The 19,067-nt window shown below is 40.5% G+C and overlaps 1 protein-coding gene and 1 pseudogene across 1 annotated transcript; one reads left to right on the top strand and one right to left on the bottom strand.

Annotated features, from left to right (window-relative positions):
• Positions 1-3: 3 nt before the first annotated feature.
• On the top strand, positions 4-18,841 carry me3 (malic enzyme 3, NADP(+)-dependent, mitochondrial). Its single transcript, XM_084907872.1, has 16 exons — positions 4-146; positions 3,369-3,645; positions 3,966-4,188; positions 6,541-6,674; positions 7,304-7,453; positions 7,707-7,782; positions 7,874-8,035; positions 8,197-8,300; positions 8,376-8,485; positions 9,391-9,488; positions 14,733-14,846; positions 14,931-15,036; positions 15,641-15,783; positions 16,932-17,105; positions 17,335-17,433; positions 17,835-18,841. Exons 3-16 carry the CDS (start codon positions 3,967-3,969, stop codon positions 17,994-17,996), a joined length of 1,854 nt encoding a protein of 617 aa, XP_084763998.1. The 5' UTR covers positions 4-146; positions 3,369-3,645; position 3,966; the 3' UTR covers positions 17,997-18,841.
• LOC146370819 (uncharacterized) lies at positions 9,050-14,733 on the bottom strand (annotated as a pseudogene).
• Positions 18,842-19,067: the final 226 nt, after the last annotated feature.

The raw sequence follows: 19,067 nt of genomic DNA, 5'->3' as shown, positions 1-19,067 counted from the left end.
ACGTGTGTGCTTTCATAACACAGGGATACTTTGCCACAGAGAGCAATTTCCACAGCGACCCCTGCTGATTCACCATAAGGCAATTTTACAATCAACGCTCAGCAGAAGGGACTGCAGAGAAGGAGCTCCCGGTGCTACATAACCGAGTAACTACTACATACTTTATGTTTGTGTTTAACTGTAGTGGCACATCACTCATGTGTGGCCTGTCAGTCCCACAGAAATTGTGTAAAAGTCATATAAGGATCATGCAGCACAACTTATATTTATACAGTATCTTATAAGGACACATAGCAAAAAAATATGATTAAAAGCAATAATAATGACAATTTGTTAGTAAAAGAAGACAATAAACTGTTTATAATAATAATAATATGTAGATGGTGTTTTGATTTAAACTAAAGGTTTAGCTGTTGTTTTTGTTCTTCTCACAACAAATGACAAATATTATAAGATTTGCCATAAGCTTGTTATTTCCTGTTCCTGCTGTGCATCCATTATTGTATATGACTCACTTTTTCCACCAAAGTATAAGCAGCTGGTTAAAAAATAAAAGGCTTAAGTAGTGCATTCATTGGTCCCAATACTTTTACAGTCAAACTCAATAGCTCATACATTAAACAGTTTCTGCCCTACAGATCCATGTTTACTGGTATGTGTTCATCACTGAAACACCTTTTGTCATTTTTTTGAAGGTTGCCATGGTGAAAGAGGTAAAAATCAAGCTGCTGTCCTGCAGAATATATGTTGGCTCAAATATGGTTGATTTTTAGAATCAGTCTTATTTACTCTGTAACTAATAGTTCTAATAAGCTGAAAGCAATTTAAAATCACTAGTCTGATGATGGGGATATTTCCCTAACTGTTCCAGGTGTCTCCTGTCCATAGAGTCCAAGATTGTTCATTTTGGTCTAGAAGCTGTTGAGGTGTTACTAAGTCAAACTGAACATTGTGATCTGTTTATGTCAAGGTGAACGAGCGGACAATTCTTCTATTCTTCCTCCTTTCTTACAACAAATGCAAAGCTATTTCTCAACTGTTCTCAATCAAAACTGAAGCCTGTGGTGGAAGAAGTTCTCAGATCATTCATATTACAACAATGTAAAAATATTCCAGAGGCATCTGGCTGCAGTTATTATTTATGTTATAGTGTAATTTAAGTTGATCTTAACATAAATACAACATTTTAATCTTAACATAATAAATCTAGGAAAACATGGCCTAGCCTACATTGACTTGCACCCACAGAAAACCTACACAGGGGCTCCAAAACCACGCAAACCCCTGGGCTCTGTGTGGGCACACCCATTTGTGGTCTGCGAGGGACAACTTGGCTTTGCCCTGCCCATAAAACCCATCCACACCTGGCCGCTGTGGGCATGCATAGGCAGGTTTGCTGAAAATATGACAGAGAGAAGTGGCTTTCAGCTCTCTGTAGTTGTACTTGTCTAACCAAATATAACTGAAGATACTGAGGTTTGTACAAAGAAATGTAGCATAGTAGGAATTGAATTCAAACTTTTTTCCAACTTAATTTTCCACAGAATCATCTACTGTACATACGTGCATAAATGGTACACACTAAAATAAATGAATGAAATAAAATATGCCTTATTATTACTGTCCTAGAGCAGTCAAAACATTAAATACATGCTAAAACAAATGGACATAATGTGTAGACTCTCAGCTTTGATTTGAGGGTATGTCATTATCTATTAAACAACTAAATGGCCTGGAGTTGATTTGAGGTGTGGTGCTTGCATTTGGAAGATTTTGTGAAAAATGTGGTTAAAGGAGTTCTTTATGCAGGTGAAACAAGCCATCCTTAAGATGGGAAAACAGAAATTCATTGGACAAATGAAAGCAAGATCAACCTCTACCAGAATGATGGCAAGAAAAAAGCATGGAGAAGGCATGGAACAGCTCATGATCCAAGGCATACCAAAACATCTGTAAAACATGGCAGAGGCAGTGTGATGGCTTGGGCATGCATGGCTGCCACTGGCACTGAGACACTAGTATTTATGATGATGTGGCACAGGACAGAACCAGCCAGATGAATTCTGAGGTCTTTAAATGCAGTCAAATTGACTGGACGCCATTTCATAATACAGACAGACAATGACCCAAAACATACAGCCAAAGCAACCCAGGAGTTTATTAAAGTGGAATATTCTTGAATGGCCAGACCAGTCACCTGATCTGAACCCAATTGAATATGCATTTCACTTGTTGAAGACAAAACTAGTTCTTCACACTTTTATGCAATCTTTTTGTTCAACCCACTTAATTAAAGCTCAAAGTCTGCACTTCAATTGCATCTGGGTTGTTTCATTTAAAATTAATTGTGATAATGTACAGCACCAAAATTAGAAAAAAGTTGTCTCTGTCCAAATATTTATGGACATAGGGAGGCCAGGTCTTTTCTGCTGTCCTTGGAAACTTTACATGTTGCCACTGCTGTCGTTTAAAGTCAAACCCACTAACCCGGGGTCCCAAGATGTTGTCTGCCTCCTCTGGTGGCAAGCTGCACTTCTGATTGTTGCTGATTGTGTCCATCCCTGTATGAGCAGTTTACCCATCTTCCAATGGCTGCTTTTGTTTTAGATCATCTCAGACAGTGAGCTCATTGTACTTAAATGGCCTTAATCCAGTAGAGCACCGTTGTCATCAGGTGGAACACGAGCAGCAACAGTGTGATCTTGTCATGTTAATATGGACCAAAATCTCTGAGAAATATTTCCAGCACCTTTTTGACTCTATGTCGCAAAGATTTAAGGCAGTTCTGAAGGCAAAAGTGGTAATATACCAATCAAAATAAACCTTCCCTCATCCCTCATCAAGGCCTGGATGGAGGCAGATGAGCTACTTGTAGCATTTACTAACAGGAGCAGCCAGAAAATGGTGGTAGATCCTTTCACTGGAGGTCTGAATATTCCATTTATACTGCTGTGTTGTTCACTACATTAAGTCTTTCCCAAGTGCTCTAGATTTGTAGATACTGTCAGGCTGCAGCAGAGGGAGCCAGCACATTTTAATATGACCTGTGACCACAGATGGTTTTATCTTCTATGTTTTATTTTCGCACGGTGTCATGACCAGTGACTGTTGAAAACATGTATATTTATTTACACAGTCACTGGTCGTGACTAAGGCTTTTGAAATGTCAGTTGGTGCCAGGGAACTGATTTTTTATTTTTTTCAATAAATGTGGCTTACAGTGACTTTCAATGTACTTGCATATAGAACAGTCAGGAAGATCAAGTGCAAACATTCACTTTATGCGCATGCTTCTACTATTAAAAACAGACTGCGGTTCTCCTTGGTAATCCAATCCACGGAGCTTAAAGTGTAATTTCTATGTGCAGATGCTGAAGATGGAGGCTGTGAGGATGGAGACTGTGAGGGAGGAAAGTGGGTTAGGCTGCAAGCTGATTGGAGAGGCTGACTGAAGGAGGGAAGTGAGTCTGGATCAGCTGTTAGCTGTCGATCCTCCTTCCTCCCCTCACCACCACCACCCTCCCCAGCGTCAAGTAAAAAAACAAAAAAAACAAAAAAAACAACCGGAGTACCCGGCCAGAGAAGACACAGCGTCTGCCTGTGAAGACAGAAGTCAGGTGGACAGCAGCTTTTCGTAGATTTCAGGTGAGGGCAGCGGCTAACGAAGTATTAGCCACATGCTAGCTAGCATTAGCAGCTTGACAGCATTCCTCCGGTAAAGAAAAGCTGCTGTTAGCTTAGCGCCACGGAGCAAGGTTTCTGTAAAAACATGCCTATCGCAGCGGCTTTAGTCTTCATCACTGAGTCATTTCAGTGCTATCACTGTATGTGTGAGGTCTGCTGAGACCGGAGCACCTGTTGTTTATCTTAGTTGGTGACCCGGGTCAGACTCTCTTGCAGTGCAGGATCAGCTGAACCCGTGTTATTCACAGCATGTCTTCTGTGTCTTTGCTACCCTCTGGCAGCATGAACTCTCTCCCAGGAAGAGCCGCACTGTCCCTGTGCAGGCGCACGGCCACAGGCGGGATGATGAGGGTCCTATCAGGTGCCCCGGCTGCAGGGGTCCTGTCGGCCGACAGGGCCTCTTTCCAAGCTGTGCGGGTCTGCCACTCCGGGACAAGCCGCAAGCCCACCGTCAATACCAAGAAGAGGGGCTACGACATCACCAGAAACCCCTACCTCAACAAGGTGAGCACACGCCTGTCCTGTATTACAGCTTCCCCAATCCAGAGTGAGGCAAGCAGCACATCTTACAATGCTTCGTGCATATGTTTAATATCAGGTAATGATGGCATACAGTGAGTTTTCCACTGCAGATTATGCTTATTATTATTATTATAGATCAGTCACTTCTACTTTAGGTCCATGTAGATGTGATTTGCCTGTTGTGTGGCTTTTAATGATTTTAGTTGCTTCTGTTGATGTAACACAGCTAATGAATAATGTGTGTGATGTTGTTTGTATTACACACAGACGCACACAGAGGCCACATGCCAGAGCTGATAGTGGCTTCATAATCAAAGCCTAATCGTAATGTAAATGTATTTCTTTTGGGTGTGTAACATAAGGTGAAATGGTAAAATGACCAAAGATTTGACATTTATGAGCAACGCTTGGGGGGGGAAAGCATCACAAAAGGCACCGAGGTAGTAGCAAGCGCATAATTTTAAGGCCATAACAAAGGACATTAATATACTTTTTTAACTTTGATGTCAAACTACTGCAAGGAACCATATTTCTTAAACCCAGCCTGGGTCACACAGCTGTGTCTACAGGCCACATGATGTCCCGCATACCATGTATGATGGTGAGGGAACATAAACAGAGAGTACAATAAAAATATCACATTCTGAACTGCTCCTAAGTAAACTATGAATGCCACAGCACTTCCTATTTATACAACATAGTAGACTGACATAGCTGTGAATGGTCTTTCTACAGATTCCTGTAACATCTGTTGTACTCTGCCTCTGTCTCTCCTTGTGGAGTGTAATAAATACATAGACTGTCACCATTTTCAAAAAGTGAATTCACAGAGAGAGTACTTTTTTGTGCCTTGCTAGCACTGCAAAAACACCAGATTTTGCTTGATATCAGGTCGGTCATGTTTCCTTCCACCAGCGCTGGTGTCAAGTCAGCAGCTACGTGCTGATTCATAGGTCAGTTAAGTGCAAGCAATCAGGAAGTGAAGCCCCGCTTAGATGAAAAAAAAAACAACTTTTCAAACTACCGAGTGAAATCTTTGTGTTTCAAACTTTCTGTCAAACAGCACAGATGACAGTATGCAGTCTGCACTCAGTGTTTCCATAGAAACCAGATGAGCTCTGATCACACAGTGTTACAGTCCAAATCAGTCCCCCTTCCCTCACCCAACTAAAAAAACACATTTAACTGAATTAGTTCATGTGAATCTCATTGTACCCTTCGCTGTATTCTGCTGTTAAACGATATTACAGCTTTTAATCTTTTACCAATGATAAGGTCTGCTTAAAGGTTAAGCTAATAGCACTTTACAGCTCACACACAAGCCCACATTTTCAGCTTCACTTTCTCCTCCGTGTGCTAACATGCTGTGTGTAACGTGGGTTGATTATAACTCCTGGTGAGGAGTGTCACCTTAATGGGTTTACTTTAGCGCCTCTTTACCTGCTCGCTCTGATAGGTTTTGCACATCTTTGTTAATCTGTGACTTTCTTCTCAGTCACCTCTGCTTCCAGGAATACATTAAAATGTTTTCCATACAGTTGTCCTTCCTTCTTTCTGTTCAACGCTAATCTTTTTTGTTATTTAATGTACTAATGAATCATCGTTTCCATTTAACGACCCGCCCTAAGCTGCAGAACCCATTGTCGAGCACGGTGGTGCCACGTGGCGTGAAACTCGCAGTTAAAATGCAAAGCGTGCAGCTTGTGTAATAACTCTAGGAGTAATAGTTGTAAATAGCACTATCATATTTCACCCTCCACTCTGCCAGCATGAATAATTTGCAGGACATGGGCTCATGAAGACCCACAGAAAAACAAGCTGAGCCTAGAAAGGCCAGTTTTTTCCCCCCATGTAGGTCAGTGTTTTCACTAGAGGAAGAATCAAAGGAAGGGACGAGGAGGAAAGAGAAGTCGAGCTGACAGGGGAGTGGGTTCAGGCTCCCTTTACTATTGGGCAGAATAAATAGATTAAACCCCACACCCCCACCTATGAGCACTCTTTGTGGGAAGAATGCCAGCGTGGCAGGAGGAGAGCAGCAACAGTAACTGTAACCAGAAGGCAGAAGGGTACAAGTCTGCTGACCAGAAAAAAAATGTCAGTCTCCTTCTCCTGTTGTTTACTACGTGTTCTTTTTGCTCTGCATTTGTTTTCAGTGCAAAGATGGCAACCGGTTTACATAAAGAAAAAACATGAAAAAGGCCACCGTGCTTGTATATGACTAACTCATAATTAAGCTCACATTGTGATGCCTAAAGGATGAGTCATAGTGGTCTGGATTGACTGAGTTGGCTACTTAGTTTAGCGTTACATAATCGGCCTTCTTCCGCCCTACAGGGAATGGCATTCACCCTGGAGGAGCGCTTACAACTGGGTATCCACGGCTTGCTACCCCCCTGCTTCCTGTCCCAGGATGTCCAAGTCCTGCGCGTCATGAAGAGCTACGAAACACGCACCAATCCTCTGGACAAGTGAGAGAACAGACTCATTAACAATAAAGCTGGTGCTGTTCAAGATGGAAACCACACGACAGCTGCAGAAGTTCAGTGAGGTTGTCCCACTGAACATGCTGCTTATCAGGGCTCGCGCTAAATGCTTTCAAAGCAGTGTCCAGACTTGTGGTTGTTTCACACATCATATGTGACTCTTTCCAAGTCATTAAAACTGTTTGGTTAAAATATTAAAGCCACAATGGTGCAAAAATGCAGTAATACCAAAGCAGTGCTTTTCAAAAAACAGTATGGCCCTGTAGTAGAGTCAGTGTTAACCGACCTGCCTGCAGTCTAAAACAGCCACAAACCTTTGAGCAACTGAAATCTTACATGAAACAAGAATGGCACAAAACCACGGGAGAAGTTTTCCTCAGTTCCCAAAATTTTGTCCAGATTTCAGTCTTGAACAAAGTGGTTCACTGAATCAAACGACCAGCATCTCACTGCGTTTAGCCAAATAATGGTTAAATATGCAAAAAAATTATAATTTTTAAAAGGGGTTTTAGGGAATTTTTGTACTAGACACACTGTAATTATACAGAAATATTTAGATCAGAAATGGCCTACTGCGTTTCTGAAACACATCATAATGTTTTTTTCTGTCTCAGGTACATCCTGTTGATGACACTACAGGACAGGAATGAGAAGTTGTTCTACCGTTTGCTGACCTCTGACATTGAGGAGTTCATGCCAATCGTCTACACTCCCACGGTCGGCCTGGCTTGCCAGCAGTATGGACTTGCCTTCAGGAGACCAAGGTAAACTTCATTCCACTCATCAGCCACTTCATTAGGTACACCTTGCTAGGGCTGGGTTAGATATTTGCTTTAATTAAAATACATGGGTTAGATTTGAGCCCCACAGTGAGCATGGGCTTAAATGTTTTTTTCCTTGTTCTCATGCTTGTTTTGGGCTCATTTTTGTGCTGTTTTTGGTATGCATGTGCATCGGCGTCAGTGTTAGTCGGAAAACAGATTTAACTACTTGTATCATCACTTGACTCATTTACAGAGGACTCTTCATCACCATCCATGACCGAGGCCACATTGCCACGATGCTCAACTCCTGGCCAGAAGAAGACATAAAGGTAAACGGCACGCAATTAATCTGGCGGCTGCTGATTTCTGAGAAAATAATGTCTCAGACACGTTAGCGAAAGTGTTTGCCTTCATCCACAGGCCATCGTAGTGACTGATGGGGAGCGTATCCTCGGCCTGGGGGACCTGGGCAGCTATGGGATGGGCATTCCTGTGGGGAAGCTGGCGCTCTACACAGCCTGCGGTGGGGTTCGGCCACAGCAGTGTCTCCCTGTGCTACTGGATGTTGGCACAGACAACCAGGTGAGCATGACCTCAGAGCAATCAGGTTTTATGAGCTAGTATAGCAGCTCATAAAACCTGGTTCATCAAAGATCTGACAATAGTTTACAGATGCCGATGCATGCATGCACGGTTTAAGTCTTTGATTAATTTGCTGACCCATTAAACGTCCTTCTGTTCAGGCACTACTCAATGACCCTCTGTACATTGGGCTGAAGCACAAGCGAATCAGAGGAAAGGAGTACGATGAACTGATTGACGAGTTCATGCAAGCAGTGACAGATAAGTAAGTGAAAGCACAGGTGAATGAAGGATGAGGAGGCAGTGCTGATGTCAGACTAACCACGCTGTTCCTCCACAGGTACGGGATGAACTGCCTCATACAGTTTGAGGATTTCGCCAACAGCAACGCATTTCGCATCCTCAACAAGTACAGAAATCGATACTGTACCTTCAACGACGACATCCAAGGTGCTTTAATACTCATCGCGTTACAGCCAGGAGCGTCTTACCTTCCATAATATACACTACAATATGTTGATGGTTTCAGTTGGGTAACATATTTCTGAAATCTTCGTCGTTTCAGGATTCCTGTTTCAGAAATACAATGCTTCAGACAGCAAACGAAAACGTAGCCAACACAGATCAAGATTCTGTGAAGACTCAAAACTAAAAATGAAACAAAGAAGTAAAAATAAAGCAGCTTACTCTAAACAGGCGGTTATATTTGCCCTCACTAGCCTAAGTCATAAAGCACCAACTGTTCCCCAGTGATGATCATCATTTTAGTTCTGCAACAAAAAGGAAATCAGAAAAACTTTATCTTCGTGACTGTAACGCATCAGGTTACTTAGAGGAAATCAAATAGCTGCTGCTTCAGCAAACTTCTTAAGTCCAAGATCAGCTACTTTCTGGCTGTTTAGTACAGTGAAGCAGGTCATACAAATAAAATCAAACTAATGCTTTGTAATTAAAGTAACAGGTCATAATAGCTGAAGAAAACCACACATGGAAATTTAAAAACATCAGTGTCAGTTCTGATAATGTTGCCCCTTTAATTTTCTTTCAATAGTTACAAAGTTTCACTTCAACACATCAAAAAGTATTTATTTAAATTTCACCATCTTTACTTTCCGTATTGTCATCCTGCAGTCACAGTTCACCTGTTAACTATTAACTCTCACCTCTCAGGTGAGAGTTAACCTGAGGGTTTTCTCTGGACATTGACTGCTTTTTTCCACTGATTTTCAACCACATTCTTGTACCTGACCACTTTCATACGAATCCTTTTCTGTTTGTTGTTTGTACAGCGTTTCACTGTAAGATCATGAGAGAGACTTCAGACTGCAATCACGAGTGTTTTGTTTTTCCTGCAGGCACGGCTTCTGTAGCTGTTGCAGGGATCTTAGCAGCTTTAAAGATCACCAAGAACAAGTTGTCAGACCACACTTTTGCCTTCCAAGGGGCAGGCGAGGTAAGAGGATTTGCTCTCTAGGATTTTATGGTGTTTAGAGCAAAAATAACCGTCCTTAATCCCCGAGAGATAGGAAAACAGTGCCTTCTGTCAAATTGGAATGACAAAGGGTTTCATTTACTTTTACAAAAAAAAAAAGACAAAATACCAGATTTTACTGTGTTTTGAAGAAGAAAACATGCTATACACTAGATTTGTAATTTGATGCCAGCACTACATTAAAAAAAAATGAGAAAGCAGCATTTTTCTTTGAGAAGTAAAGTGCGTGCACAATGTGTTTCTCCATTTAGGTTTCAAGAAGAAAATAAAAGACAGATCTGAATGTTTGAAAATGTTTTGGAAAAATTCTGTAAAGATGAGATGAAAAATACTCAAAGGATAAATTCAATTGGTTTATTATTTAGATAAGTTGGAAAAAAAAGTTAAACAAGCAAGTAAATAAAGAAAAAAGGCAGAGGAGACAGTGGGGAGGAAAAACTGCCTTTAAACAGGCAGAAACCTCCGGCAGAACCAGGCTCAGGAGGGGACAGTCAACTGCCGGGACTGGTTGGGGGGGTTAACAGAGGTGGAGCAAGACGAGGCTACATCAGGTGAGGAAGCAGTAGCGTCTCTCCTCCAGAACAAGTGGAACCACTTTTTCTTTTTTTTCATGCACTTTTCCACGAGCGCTTTTTTTCTCCAGGATGAGATTTCTCAGCTCATCGATTGTTTCTGTGTTTTGCTTTTCAAGTTTCTTACATCTTTGTTCCACCTCTTCTAATGTTGCTTGTTGTTCTTCAAGCTTGTCTTTGAGTTGTTTGGATGTTGCCTCCTGTATCAGCTTGTCCTTGTGCATGTCTGCATTTCTCTGTTGTACTTCTTTGTGCTTGTCTTCTAACTGCTCATTTCTTTTCTGGATTTCTTGGAGCGTGAGCTGCAGGTCTTCATGTATTTTGTCTTGTTGTTGTTTTTGTGCCTGCATTTGAGTGTTTTCACGCCTCAAGTTATTGAATTCCACCAAAATCCCCTTAACGAGCTCGGAGTTGTTTCTCGCATTTTGCTCGATCCTTTTCTGCATCTGTGAGCACCATTTCTCCAGTTTGTCCTTTTCTTCTTCCACTTTAGTTGCTTTGTCCTCCAGCTGATTACAAAACTCTTGCAGTTTTAGATTTTTAGACTCAACGTCCTGGACGATACGTTTTCCTTCTTTCAGTCTTTCTTGTTGTTGCTCTTTCTGTTGAAGAAGGTCTTTATTTTGGCGCAGTGTTTCATCCAGGCTTTCTTTTAGCATTCGGTATTTTTCCTGCATGCTCTTCAGTTCGTGCTGCATGTCTCGTTGCTTTTTGTCCTGCTCTTCCTTCTGTTGGAGGAATTCTTTCTTTTCTTCCACAGCTTCATGGAGCTGTCTTTAGAGGAGCTGATGCCTTCGGTCCATGTATTGGAGATCCCATTGTATCTTATCAGTCATCGTTTTCTTGTCTTGGAGCTGGTTGGTCATTTCTTTTAGTTCTGCACTCTTTTGCTTGTTTTCTTTAATGAGGTGCACAATCTGCTCTCGGGTCTGAGCAAACTTGATTCCCCAGCCCTCATTAATAATTTTTATGTTCGGCTGGCGCTGTTGTCTGTCTTCCAGCTCTTTATTTTGGGCTTCCATTCGTCTACACTTGTCTTCCAGTTGAAGTTTCGCTTCTTCAATTTGTTGCATTTTTTTCTGGAGAAGGTAGTTTTCCTTCCTACTCTCCTCTAATGCCTTTTGGAAGGATGAGACGCCATTTGGGGAAATTGGCCGGCCACGCCAGGAAGGAGAGGCGGCATAATCTTTTTGAATTGGTTGTTTTTTTTTTCTTGGAAACATGTTGGAGTTTCTATACGATGAATTTTAAAAGCTTTCCAAATGTTTCTGCGGTGAACGTTTTGTAGGCTGCAAACACAGATGCTGCTAAAACGAACTAAAACTTGCTGTTTCTCACTCCTACTTAAGGAAAAACATCAAAGGACTTAAGATTCTTAAGATCTCCCTATAACATCATCACTCCCTAAGCCAATGAGATTGTCACAAGACATTTTGGAATGGGGTATTTTTTTTTTTAAACTGTTTTCAAACTTAACTTAAAATTTCAGTGTTTCCTAGTTGTGGACTATTGGTTAGTCCAGCCGATTAAGAAATTAATTGTCATGAACATCCCTAATAATATATAACAGACAACAGAAAACAAGACAGGTTTTTTTCTACGCAATAGAGCTATAATAAAAGTTTTTTTTTTAAATTATCCTACTTTTTATAAAAGAGAACATTTATTAAAGAATATGTATTTAATTAAAAAACTCTTCATCTAAAGCAGGGGTCAGCAACCTTTAAGACCCAAAGAGCCGAAGATCCATAATTGGCCTACCTGGGGTTGGAAGTCTCGATAAATGCACGGCGTTTCGCCGGGTACACCGGCTTCCGCGAGTGTGACGCTTATTTTGAGCGATGAAAAAATAACAAAATATAATTTTATTTGTATATTGCAAAATCACAATAATCTTCCAATTTAGAACTACAAGTTAAAAAAAAAAAAGAACTAACATAAATAACATACACTTCAGCTAAATACTTCTAATTTATTTTCCCAAACCACGCGGAGCCGCACTATAAGGACTAAAGAGCCGCATGTGGCTCCGGAGCCGCAGGTTGCCGACCCCTGATCTAAAGAGTATAACAAAAAGGGGGAGCTTCCTGCTCAAAAATGAAATGTCCCCACTGGGCGATCGTGGCTCAAGAGTTAGGAGTTCGCCTTGTAATCGGAAGGTTGCCGATTCGAGCCCCGGCTTGGACAGTCTCGGTCGTTGTGTCCTTGGGCAAGACACTTCACCCGTTGCCTACTGGTGGTGGTCAGAGGGCCCGGTGGCGCCAGTATCCGGCAGCCTCGCCTCTGTCAGTGCGCCCCAGGGTGGCTGTAGCTACAATGTAGCTTGCCATCACCAGTGTGTGAATGTGTGCGTGAATGGGTGGATGACGGAACGTGTAAAGCGCTTTCCTTAGTAAAGTAAAGCGCTATACAAATACAGGCCATTTACCATTTTTCTGGCCGTGGGTGCTTAACTAGTTAAAAAGAACAAAAAAACAAACAAACATCTGTCTCCTATTTTTTATGTCACACAGGAAAGAAGCTTCAATATCTGATGAGAAGACATTAATTTGTTGGTGTTTGTGGTGTTTGGTGCAGTTTTGGTGTTGTTTTCTTGGTTGTTGTTTATTTACATGGAGATGAAGATCTCTAACAAGTTGATTTGTTCACATTTGCTCATCTTAATTTTTAAGAGGAATGTGTTTTTTGAGTTTGTACACTATATGCATGTAAGGCAACCGTTTCCTTTTTCACTATTTTTGTGTGCTGCATTTTTCTCTTTTAACAAAAGGGGAACAAAAGACATTTAAGTCAACCTAAGATGATTTGTTTAAATTTTCTTGAAGGTCTTACTGAGGTGATGCAAAGTGAAACATGCTTTCTTCTTTTTTGGTAATGTGCTGGAAAAGCTTGAAAATTGACCTTGAATGTGCTTACAAAGTGCTTGAATTTGACCCTGAAAAATGTGTATGAACCCTGCCATTAGCTGTATGTACAGTCTGCCATTAATGGTGCACAGATGTGGAGATTCACATGACATGTCCACTAATGCACCTCTGTAGCGTCCCAGCTTTCGAAATGTGTGCGAACTGACGAATAAGATGGTCGTTATTCTTTTGAGCTTAGAGAATACAGCTTCCATAACTTTCTAGGAAAATTTCAGTTTTGGATTTTTGGGTCATGGGACAGTTTTCCACTTCACCTCATTCCATCTTGAACGAGCCCAGCCACCAGTGAAAGTGGTTTTAAGGGAGCACAGCCTCTGTTTGTAATGCTAGGCCCTAAATCACATATTTGGTGATTTTTATAAATTCAATATTCTAATATAGCAAGAAACTTTTCTTTTCAGGAACACAAAACGTAAAAAGATTTTCCTAACATTTTTATTTGTAGTTATTTATTCATCGTTCATGTCACGCCCGGCAGCTCTGATGGCTGACACGTGTTTCTTATGTCTTTTCTTTACTTTTTAAAATTTTGCATTGGTTGTTGTTAATGAAAATAGACTGGCAAATTGTTTATTAGCAAATAAATAATAATAAATGGGTTGCTTTAAAGATCACAACCATTTAAGGTTCTGTGTTGTCTCTCGCAGAGAGAATTATCTCTGCTTTTGATAAAATAAATCATAAAATCAGCTGATCTTGGATAAGCAGAATAAAATGAATGGATGCATCATGAAATCCACAAATTCTTTGGTGAAAATTTGTTGAATTTTCCTGGAGTGATAACCTGGAGAACACCAGCTGCCAGTTTGGCTTTAGGAGACACCATTTCGTCTTTTAATATTAGGCTTAATACCCTTTACTTTTTACCTCTCAGTTGTAATAGGCTGATCAGGTATAGTCGTAACTTGGCCGTAATGATGTAAATATAGTTATAGTGCTGGGATAGGTGACTCAGAAGAAGTCCTAAGAGGCTGGGTGGCTTCCCATGAGTGAATTTTCTCCATTTATCTCTTTGAAACATTGCCTCAGATGTTTATACACCACATCTGGATGTCATTAATATTTGGCTCTTCTCTCGCCTTGGTTATTCCTCACCCTCATCTCTCTGGGCTCTCCTTTTTCTCTTTCCCATCACCACCAACCAATCGAGGCAAAAGGCTCCTTTTCCTTAAGCCTGGTACTGCCACCGGTTTCTTCCTGTTAAAAGGGGGTTTTTGCTTTCCACTGTCGCCAAGTGCTGCTGCTAGAGGATCATCTTGTTGTTGGGGGTTTTCTCTCTAACATTGTAGGGTCTTTACTTTACAGTCTAAAGGTCCTTGAGGTGACTATCGTTATGATTTGGTTCTACGTCAATAGAACTCAATGAATAAAAATGTCCTTCATTTGACTATTTCAAGTCTTTCACAGAGTGGTCCATCTATCTCCATCTTTAAATCTGATAGACTCTTCCTCTGTGTAATTTTTTTTTTATTGGTGTTTTTTTTAAAATACCCTCTCCCATTACAAATTAACTCAATTTTTTTAGCATTACTTTCTAGCATAATTCCAGTTATTTTTTTAAAATGTGGTGCTGGCATCGCATTCAGAATTCACTAACTGCCTTTGTGCCACCGTAGCCTAAATATTTATTGAGATTAGGTTTGTATCTAAAAGTGGGGACTATAATGCAGATGGAGAATTGTTCTTTTCTTTTTTCTCCCCACCAGGCTGCTTTGGGTATTGCTCATCTGCTTATAATGGCCATGGCCAAGGAAGGATTGAGTAAAGAAGAAGCTGCCAAGAAGATCTGGATGGTGGACTCAAAGGGCCTCATTGTGAAGGTAAAATATTTCCTCATGTGTTTCCTAAAGCAAAAAACAGCTGGATGTGGAGTCGTGAAACAAGATCTTTATACACAAATACAGGGAAGAAGCCACCTAAACCATGAGAAGGAGGAGTTTGCTCATGAGCACGCGCAAATCAAAACGCTGGAGGAGGTGGTGAGCACCATCAAACCCACTGCCATTATAGGTGAGTTTACTTCAGTAAAGTGCACGCAGTGGATAAATCCTGGGATTTTTTTTTAGCTTTGTATTACTTTAAAGGCTAAAAACATCCACAGTGTCATACGTAAAACTATTTTTTTAACCTTTTTTATTTAACCATTTACACTAATTCCCAACCAGGTACAGGAAAACACAGAAAGCTATTTAAGGTGAATTTCTTGCATCCAGCTTTGTTTATTAGAGTAACACCTTAGTAATTTGCTACAAATCAACTAATTCTCTCTCTCATTTAACCCAATTCATCAAATTCAACAGTATTTTCGATGTTTATTGGTTTAAATTCCAAACACTGCATGTTTGATGAACTGCCAGAACTGTAGAACCACTTGGATGACAAGTCAGCGTTGTTTCAACATTCAAGTTATAATTTTTTAAGTTAATTTATTTAACTTAATTTAAGTAAGATAACTACAAAAAGAAATGGATCCTAACTTAAAAACTAAAAACTGAGGCTTTAATTTTACACAGATTTTACTAAACCAGGATCAGAGTCCTTTAAATGACAGCATTGATACATCGTGTTAGTGCCGTTGTTGTGGTGAACCTGGCGTGTTCTCGTTTTGGAAAAGGCGTCGCTGCAATTGGAGGAGCCTTTACAGAGAAGATAATTAAAGACATGGCGTCTTTCAACGAGAGGCCAATCATCTTTGCTCTGAGTAATCCTACCAGCAAGGCAGAGTGCACAGCAGAGCAGTGTTACAAGCTCACCGAGGTAACGCTCAACTCAACTCACCCTCCCAAAATTACAACCCCAATTCCAACAAAGTTTGGATGCTGTGTAAAATAAACTCAAAAACTCATTTTTTAAATTCACAATAGAGTGGAGAAAGCAACTGAAAAAATGTACAATTTTAAGAAAAAAATAAGGTCATTTTTAGTTTGATGGGAGCTGCGTGTCTCAGAAAGGTTAAGGCAGGGTTTATGTTTACCATTGTGTGGCATCATTTCTTCTTTTAACAACACTCTGTAAACATCTGGGAACTGAGAAGACCAGCTGTCGGACTTTCAGGAGAGGAATGCTGACCCATTCTTGTCTGATAAAGGACTCGTCATGTTTTTTGTTTTGTGACGCTCGAGGCGTCTTCAGCCAATGAAAGGTCTGGAGTTCAGGCAGGCCAGTTCAGCACCCGCACTCTTCTGCTACAAAGCCATGCTGGCCATATTGTAGATCCAATATGTGGTTTGTCATTGTGCTGTTGAAATATGTAAGGCATATGTTGCTTTAAAATCTTTCAGCACTGGTGGTGTCTTTCTAAGTCACGGACATCCAATATTGATTGCTGACCTGATCCTTCTGCACAGATTTCTCAGAATCTGTTGTTGACATTGAGTTATTCAAAGTCTTTACAGTTTGGCTTTGAATAACATTATCCTGAAATGTTCCAGAATTTGTAGATGAAACCTCATGTTGCCAAATGTTTACTTTGGAGAAGTTGTGTTTAAACCCAATCATGCTACTAAGCTGTTGCCAGTGAACCTAATTAGTTGCAAAATGTTCATCCAGCTGTTTCTTTTTAGTACTGCTTACTTTTGGTCCTCCCATTCTACCCTTTCTGAGATGTGTTCAAAGTCAAAAGGAGATATTTTTTTATAAAATAGTTCATTTTCTCAGTTTAAACATCTAATGTGTTTTCTGCATTCTACTGTGATTACAATAAGGCTTTAAGACACTTCTGTTGTTACTTATATTTTATATAATGTCTTAACAAATTTGGAATTGGATTGTAAATGAAATCATGAAGCATTCACAGCATATACAAAAGCACCACATTCTTGCATGGTTTACCTTTTCCATCATTGTTTTTTTATTTTAATTATCATTAATGAAGTGAACTCGCTCCTTCCCCTCTCTTTAACAAGGGTCGGGGCATCTTTGCTAGTGGAAGTCCCTTTCATAAGGTGACGCTGGCAGATGGACGCACCTTCTACCCCGGACAGGGTAACAATGCCTACGTCTTCCCTGGAGTCGCTTTGGGCGTTATAGCCTGTGGAGTCCGCCACATATCTGATGACGTTTTCCTCACCACCGCAGAGGTACGTTCCACCATTACTGTGTGTACGTCGCATATTTAGATGAGGATTTTATTTGAAAAACTAGATTTTTAGATGCATTTATTTTTACTTTCAGCGCAGTGATGTCTCTCTCTTTAGACCGTACATAGTAATCATGTAAATGTTTAGATTTCTCTCCTGAGACAAACTTAATCTTTATTATGTTTACTTCAAAATAATTTAATTGGCTGTCCTTGTCTGTTTCTCTCAGGCGATCGCCAACATGGTCACAGAGGAGCACCTGGCTGAGGGAAGGCTTTATCCTCCTCTCAACACCATTAGAGAGGTGTCCTTCAAGATCGCAGTGAAGGTAGGAAAGCTGGTCAGCTGGTACTTCTGAAACATATAACCTCAATCTTATGCAGTAGTAAGTGTGGGTTGCTGCCCTCTTCACTGGGCTTTTAAATAAAGTTTTGAATTCCTAAGTTGGGATTTGCCATAAAATGTATATTGTGATATTTACATTTGAACAGTAATCAAATTCATGGAATTTAAATATATGTTAATCTTCATTTCTCTGACCTAGTGGGTTTTTTTTAATCCAGAATCAATCGCTCCGGTACAGTAAAAGAGAAACGGTTCAGCCTCGAAGTTTCAGGCTCAGTGTCTTAGGGAGGAATAGGCGGATAACCTGCTCCACCCCGTCAGGTGTAGTTGCCCCTTGTAAGTGTCCAAAATCCCCATTTTTCCTTTTGTTTCTTCCTTTCCCAGATCGTCAACTACGCATACAGAAACAACATTGCTTCAGTGTACCCGGAGCCTAAGGACAAGGAGGCGTTTGTGCTGTCTCAGACCTACAGTTCTGATTACGACTCCTTCACTCTGGACACATACGAATGGCCAGAGGAGGCCATGAAGGTCCAGGACGTGTGATTGGGGTCATCGGCGTCTCGTTCTCTCTCTAAACTAAACACGCTGCCGTAGCGGCACGTAAAAATTGCCTCTATTCTGAAATTTTGCCTTTTAGTTTTTTTGTCTCTCTTTTCTTTTATTTATGTGACTAAACAGCTGCCCCGAGTAAAGCCAACCAAATACTACATAAGAAGTGTTAAGAATGATCTCAGTTTTCTGAGTGTTGTTATTTCAAGTCATTTTATCCTCTCTTAGCTCTCTACTTTTAGTTTTCCATAAAAACCATTTTAAATACGCACAAAAGCATATCAGATATCATTCTCACAGCATAAACCAAGCAATCTGATTTCACAGTGTATCACAACATGTTTTTCTTGTCTTGACATGAAGGAACAGAGAACTTACTTTGAAGACTCTCTGTGCCTCTTACTGTGTGAACTCAGGATGTCCATGTTTTCATATTCCAAGTTCAAACTGTTATAAGAGACACATCTGGCTCGTCCCAGATTTTCCACTCCGTCTCTGTGTGCACATATGTTAGCCTGCACGCAGGGCATAAAACACTCCATTATCAACCTGTTTCTTTATAAAACGAGTGATTTCTGACTGCAGGCACTACTCTTTTCTTTTTTGTGTGTTTGGAGGAAGCATCGATAAATTGAGTTATCCTCGTTTTTGATCACAGTGCTGTGCTTTCCTTTGTTTGTTTTGTAAAGAGCTCTGCCTAATGTGTTTTTGCCAAAGTTGTCAGCTGTATCATATTTTACTCCTAGAGGACGTGATGCTGTGCACGCTGTAGCACTGAGAGATATGCTTGAAGTTTTCAAAGGGAACATGAAGCTTTTTAAATAAAAGTATCAATAAGATATGAGTGCATCCTGGACTCTTTTTTTTTTTCTCCCCCCCCCCCCAAAAAAACAGATTACATAGCTTGCAACGGTATACAGCACTGTGCAAAAGTCTTGTGCAAACCTTCTTTTCTTTATATTTTTCTTCCAAGCAGCCAGACTTCATTGTCATTTTTAAAGTGGTTTTGAGCACTGGTTCTCTGGGCTCTCTGAAGGTCTTTCAAACTAAATGCATAATTTCCTG

Source organism: Perissodus microlepis, chromosome 16, assembly GCF_051167445.1.
Source record: "Perissodus microlepis isolate ML-2025 ecotype Zambia chromosome 16, ASM5116744v1, whole genome shotgun sequence".
Taxonomy (NCBI): domain Eukaryota; kingdom Metazoa; phylum Chordata; class Actinopteri; order Cichliformes; family Cichlidae; genus Perissodus; species Perissodus microlepis.
The sequence above is the reverse complement of the archived record's forward strand: the minus strand, read 5'-3'. Positions and strand labels throughout refer to the sequence as shown.